The sequence below is a fragment of the Mustela nigripes genome, chromosome 9 (genome assembly GCF_022355385.1).
Source record: "Mustela nigripes isolate SB6536 chromosome 9, MUSNIG.SB6536, whole genome shotgun sequence".
Lineage (NCBI taxonomy): Eukaryota > Metazoa > Chordata > Mammalia > Carnivora > Mustelidae > Mustela > Mustela nigripes.
The window spans coordinates 476646-482798 of record NC_081565.1 but is presented as its reverse complement, the minus strand read 5'-3'; the positions used below and the strand labels follow the sequence as shown (position 1 = coordinate 482798).

General features: G+C 62.2%; 2 protein-coding genes across 9 annotated transcripts in view; one reads left to right on the top strand and one right to left on the bottom strand.

Moving 5' to 3' along the window:
• The window catches only part of EXD3 (exonuclease 3'-5' domain containing 3), a 78835-nt gene extending 78323 nt beyond the window's left edge, over positions 1-512 (bottom strand). For both annotated transcript variants that reach the window (XM_059410198.1, XM_059410200.1), the window contains exon 1: positions 345-512. The gene's annotated coding sequence lies outside the window, so the exon portion shown is untranslated. The remainder of the gene's footprint in view (positions 1-344) is intronic.
• A 113-nt stretch (positions 513-625) lies between these two features.
• The window catches only part of NOXA1 (NADPH oxidase activator 1), a 12966-nt gene continuing 7438 nt past the window's right edge, over positions 626-6153 (top strand). For 4 of the 7 annotated variants that reach the window (XM_059410189.1, XM_059410187.1, XM_059410184.1 and 1 more), the window contains exons 1-3: positions 626-1066; positions 3779-3861; positions 4819-4927. In XM_059410189.1, the coding sequence (XP_059266172.1) occupies positions 890-1066; positions 3779-3861; positions 4819-4927 (369 nt within the window). In that variant the 5' untranslated portion in view covers positions 626-889. The remainder of the gene's footprint in view (positions 1067-3778; positions 3862-4818; positions 4928-6153) is intronic. The other 3 variants (XM_059410188.1, XM_059410185.1, XM_059410183.1) reach the window with 1 other exon arrangement.

Genomic DNA, 6153 nt, shown 5'->3' with positions numbered 1-6153 from the left:
ACGCACGCGGGGTGTCAGCGGGGCCGGGGCCTGGCCCGCACCGGCAGGACACGCACGCGGGGTGTCAGCGGGGCCGGGGCCTGGCCCGCACCGGCAGGACACGCACGCGGGGTGTCAGCGGCGAAGGCGGAGGCCCCGGTCACTCGGACCTCCAGGGAGGCTCGGGCACGCGGCTCTCGGAGCTTCCACGCTCTCGCGGCGGGAGGTCCTCGGGGCCACCGCGGCTGCAGGGCACAGCCCGCACCGGGCGCCCACAGTCCTGCCGGCCTCGCCCTGCCCTGCCCGCCGGCGTCCCGGGGGCCCCGCGCCAGCCCCCCGCGGCCCGAGCCCCGGCAGTCGCTCACCTGAGCCCGCGGGGTCCGCCCGGAACCCTGGCCCGGCCTCGGCAGCAGCGGCAACGGCGGGCCCGGCCGGCCTCCCCCGACGCCCCGAGACCCGCACGGCCCGAGGCGCGGCGCGACGGGGAAAGGCCACCTCCCGCAGCTCCCGGCGGAAGTCCCGTGGCGCGCGGCGGAAGCGGGGGAAGGGGCGGGTCCGGACGTCGCGGGGGCGGCCCCCGGGGGCGTGGCCTACGGGCGGGGCGGAGTCGGTTCGGGGGCGGAGTCGGCTCGGGGGCGGGATCGCTCCGCCGCCAGGGGGCGCCGTGGGGCGGCAGGAGGCGGGGCGTACCTGCGGCTCGCGGAGTCCGCGCGCTCCAACCGAGCGCCCCCTCGGTCGGGACCCCTTGCCGGCCTCCGAGGGGCGGGGGGCCCACATCCCCACGCGGGTCTCCGGGCCCTCGGCCCCCGGTGGTCCCGCCGGGCCCCTCAGGGGACCCGCACCGCCGTCGGCCTCGCCGGCCGCGCTCCGGCCCGGAAGCAGACACGGTCCGGCGGGTGTCCGCGCCGCCATGCCCTCTCGGGGAGACCTGGTGCGCGACTGGCACCGGGGCGTGCAGGCTGTGGCGCGCGGGGACTGGGGCTGCGCCCTCCGCCTCTTCTCGGGTGACCCGGAGCCGCCCGCCAGGATGTGCTTCAACGTGGGCTGCGTGCACCTGCTGGCCGGGGACCCGGAGGCCGCACTGCGGGTGAGCCAGGGGCTGACAGCCCGGCCCCCGGGCTTGGTCGAAGAGACCCCACCCCTTGGGGAGTGGCTCTGGGGAACCTTACTTACCGTGCCCTAGACCCAGCCGCAGGGGTGGGCCCTGGGACCCTTCTTCCTGACATCTGGGGATGCCCCACCCCGCCGTGTTCTGCCTCAGTGGACACCGAAGGCAGGTAGGAGCTGTGCAGTCGGGGGACCTCACCCTGAACTCGGGCATGATGGGGGGGCGGCCTCCCTCGCCGTCTCCTCCAGATGGTGACCCTGTGCCAGACTCTGTGGTCATGGGGAAGGACTGGGGTGCTGCTGGCTCAGGCGCTCATCGTGCTGATACCTAGAGATCCGCTGGAGGCTGGGTCCTGCTTGCAAGGGGCTTGCTGCCTCCCAGGGTGTAGAGTTTGGAATGGGGACTTCATCAGACACCTGTGGCAATGGGAAGGAGATGAGGTCTCTCTGGCTGGTACCCAGACCCCAGATCTAAGTACTCACCTTTTTCCCAGTCTCTTCCCCAAAATAGAACCAGGAGTTCAAGAGTGCACGTGGGCGTGAACACACAGCTCCTCTGCTGAGAGGGCAGGACAGAACCACTCTCTTCCCTTCAAACACTTCGTGTTCTTTAAAGTGATGTACATTCCCCAGGTGCATACAAAAATGCAGTAGCCCCGGCTTATCTCCCCGGTCCCCAAATGCCTCCAACAGAAGGAACCAGGATCCGGCAGTGTCTGAGGCAATCAGGCAGCTACCTGGAAAATGACACAAATGCAAGGAGAATTAGATGTTGTGGGAGAGCATCGACATCAGCATCTTGCAAAACTTGACCACAGGAGTGGGGGTGGGGGATACTAGGTAAAGGGTACCTGGGAGCTCCTCTGTCCTTTCTTGCGTCTGCATGTGAATCTACAGTTCTCAGCAACAATTTAAGTTTTATTTTTTTTAAGATTTTATTTATTTGACAGACAGAGACCACAAGCAGGCAGAGAGGCAGGCAGAGAGAGAGAGGGCGAAGCAGGCAGAGGCTTTAACCCACTGAGCCACCCAGGCACCCCAACAATTTAAGTTTGAAAGTGTTATCCAAGAAAGGGAGTACGGTCACCAGACACCAGGTAGCTCAGCCAATAGTAAATATAAGGTCAATCCATTTTTCACTTATTCATAAACTGTGATTTTTTTAAACAAGATTTTATTTATTTATTTCACAGAGAGAGATCACAAGCAGGCAGAGAGGCAGGCAGAGAGAGAGAGGAGGAAGCAGGCTCCCCGCTGAGCAGAGAGCCCCATGCGGAGCTCGATCCCAGGACCCTGCAATCATGACCTGAGCCGAAGGCAGAGGCTTTACCCCACTGAGCCACCCAGGCGCCCCTATAAACTGTGATTTAACTAGAGAGGGGACAGAGGTGGTGAGCAGAAGAATATGGTATTAAATCCTTGACCCTAAGAGAAGAGGGAAGACTGTTCAAAATCAACAAAATTAAGTAATAGCATGGGCACATTAGCCAGAAATATGGAGATTTCTAAAAGTAGGTGGAACGGCTACAATTAATAAAACTCTCTGAGGAGCAGGGCAGGGTGAGCGGGGTGTAGCCAGGGCCGCAGTCTGTGGGTAGGAACCCTATGTGACCTTGACTTGGCTGCTCTGTGTGGTAGAGTAGCAAACAAATGGGTCTCTCTGGCACTGAGTGGCCCTCCATATCAGTGCCTCCGCGTGTACTTTCAACCTTAGGTCAATCCCAGCTCTGTAGGAACCCACCCGTTTTCCCAGATTTGTAAGACTGTGGTGCCCCTCCTGTTACCCGTGTTTAACTGATGGTCGACCGACTGCGTTTGAATGAAGTTTAGGGAAAAACTGTACTTCACACACATACTAAGACTTTTGTGTTCTTCTTCTAATACTTTTTAAAAGATTGTATTTATTGGGGCACCTGGGTGGCTCAGTGGGTTAAAGCCTCTGCCTTCAGCTCAGGTCATGATCCCAGGGTCCTGGGATCGAGTCCTGCATCGGGCTCTCCGCTTGGCGGGGAGCCTGCTTCCTCCTCTCTCTCTCTCTGCCTGCCTCTCTGCCTGCTTGTGATCTCTGTCAAATAAATAAATAAAATCTTAAAATTTTATTTATTTATTTATTTATTTGATAGAGAACATGAGCAGGGGGGAAGAGACAGAGGAAGAGGGAGAAGCCCACTCCCCACTGAGCCTGACGGGGCTCGATCCCAGGACCCCAGGAACATGACCTGACCCGAAAGCAGATGCTTAAACAGCTCAACCCCCCCAGGCACCCATCTTTCTGATTGTAATAGATAAGAAGTGTGTCATTCTGTATAAACGATCAGAAGTAAGATTTTAAAAAGGCAAAAATCTTAACGTAATCTGTGCCCCAGAGGTAACATTAATGTGCTGCCATTTCGCCTCGTCCTCATGGCAGACAGGTTGCTTTGGGACAACAGCTCACTGTGCTCTTTGCACTTCGGGGAATCAGGCTCATTCTGGTCGTGACACCAAGGCAGACTGAATGGTGATGCAGGTGCCCAGGCACAAGCTCTGGGGGCCCCAGGACAAGGGCAGGAAACTTCTGTCTGCCGCTGGCTGTCTGGGGGCCATGGAATTCCTTGGCCCCCGGCCACTGGTTATCTGCCTGGACTATGTCTGTGACACAGGAGTGATAGAATTGCAGACCTTGGCAATCTATGGGCATTTCTATCCCCAGGCACTTGACCAAGCGGTGACCAAGGACGCCTACATGGCTGTTGGCTTTTTCCAGCGAGGAGTGGCCAACTTCCAGCTGGAGCGGTGAGCACAGGGGCGCCTTGTTTCTTCTCCGACGGTCCTTTTTCTCTGCAAAGTCCATTCTTAGGCTCCTCCTCCCCCTCTCTCCCCACGGGTCACCTCTTCTTGCCAACCCCCTCCTCTGCAGCCCCAGGGAAGCCTGGAGAGGGCACTGTGCTCGTGCTGGAGCAGGACACGGGCAGGGCCACATGAGAAGGCTTGTCTCTGTGCTGAGGCTCTGAGCGCTTTCATAGGCGTCCCTTCCTCTGTTCCTCACCATTTATTTTTTGCTGTAGGAGGGATGGTGTGACCCATTCTGCAAACGGGGAACCCGAGAGCAGGGCTGCAGGAAGGGTGTGTCCCAGGACACAGAGGTGGTTGGGATCCTCAGTGCTTGCCTGGGCTCTGCACTGTGGTCCTTCCCAGAGAAGGAAACATTCTGTGGGACAAGCTCATCTTGCCCCTCCCCCACCCAGCCCCCAGGACAAGCCCCACAGATGGCTCCATGCCCAGCAGGCCTACTCTGGGGGTCCCTGCTTGCGGGAGATGGGGAGTCCAGCGGGGGCTGAGGAGCTTCCGGCAGGTCTCTGCAGAGGGAGGCCCGCAGGGAACGGGAGTCCTGAGAAGCAGGAGGGAAGTGCCCAGGGCTCTCTGCACAACCAGGGCTGAAGAGGGTCTGGGGTGTGAACAGGGACTCTAGGCAGGGAGTCAGTTTCCAGAAGGCAGAGCTGGATCAGAGCTGGTGTCATCTCACACCTCAGACATGGTGCCCTCTCCACCTCCCACAGTCACGTCTCTTGATGGATTCCTTGACCGGCTGGTTGGGACTTGAGTGCCTACTATGTGCTAGGATCTGGGTGGCCACCACTGCCCCCTAGCAGGTGTCCATGGAGCTGGAGGGGGTGGGGGGACAGGCTGGGGCAGGGCTTGGCCCTTTCCCTACAGCCGCTGAGGCCCCCGCCCACCCCCCACTGCCTGCAGGTTCCAGGAGGCCCTGACTGACTTCCGGCTGGCCTTGGCTCAGCTCAGGGGTAACACCGCCATCGACTACACACAGCTGGGCCTGCGGTTCAAGCTGAAGGCCTGGGAGGTGAGCTCGCGCCACACTTGTGCAGGGAGCTGGCCTCCAAGGCAAGGAAACAGCTGGGGGCCCTGGGGGTGCTGTCTGGGGGCAGAAGGCCCAGGTGCCCCTTTAGGCCTCTCCCTCTGGGTCCCATTGTCTTGTTACTGTCACAGGCGGGGCCATATTGACTGATATGCTCCCTCTGGCCTCAGACGCCCCACTACCCCTACTGACCACACTTTCACCCCAAGGAAGCTTAGGGGCAGAAGAGGTGGGAGGCCATTGGGAGAAGGTCTGGGGAGGGTCCGAGTCAGCAGAGAGAGGCCGGTGGGGTCAGAAGGACTCACGGCTTGCCTGTGGGCCCCCACCCTGGGCTCTCCGTGTGGCTGACACCAAGGGAGGGGGATCAAGAGGACACCCCCAGCACTCCCGGAAACATGCTGCGTTGGAGCCTTCTCCAAACCATCTGTACTGCAACCAACAGCTCGTGGGGAAGTCCCCGCGGGTGGGGTCCGCAGCCCCTCAGGTCCCCGGATCGGCCCAGGTCACAGAACAGTGCAGGGCGGGGCCTGGGGAGCGGGCCGGGCGGTGGCCCCCACCCAGCCGTGTGACAGCATCTCCAGAGGGTGGCCGCTGGCTCTGGGAGTGTGGTGGCCCCTGGCAGGCCATGGGGACAGACGCCGCGGGAAGAGCGGCTTGCTTTCTCTTGACAGAGGCCGAAGCGGCCGAGCACCCGCTGTCCCCGCAGCAGTGGAGGGGTCAGCGGGCCGGGGCGGCTTCCAGGGGCACCGGGCACCTTCGCTTCTGCGCCCAGCGCGTCCCGCCCGCGACGGCCTTAAGCCAGCCCGTCTTTTCTCGCTGGGTGGGCGTGAGGGAGGGGACAGGACGGAGAAAAGGCTCCGGGGACAGCACCCCGAGCAGGGCTCTGAGCAGGGCCGCACGCGTGGAAGGGGCCGCAAAAGGGGTCAGGCCGGATGCGGACAGGGGGTGAGGCGGGCGGGGAGGACGGTCGCAGAGCGCGCACCTCTGTCCCCGACGTAGGGAGCCGAGAAGCGCCGGAGCGACGAGCCGCTCCAGCGGGCGCCCGGGCAGTGAGGCTGCCCGCAGAGCCCGCCCCGCGTGACGGCCGCCTGCCGCCGCCGAGCCGGGCAGCCTCCGCTTCAGCCGGGGCTCCCCGAGGGCCCCGAGGTGCGGGCAGTGCTTGAGGCGCAGCGGGTCCCGAGAGCGAGCTGGGGGCGGGGCCGGGGGCGGGG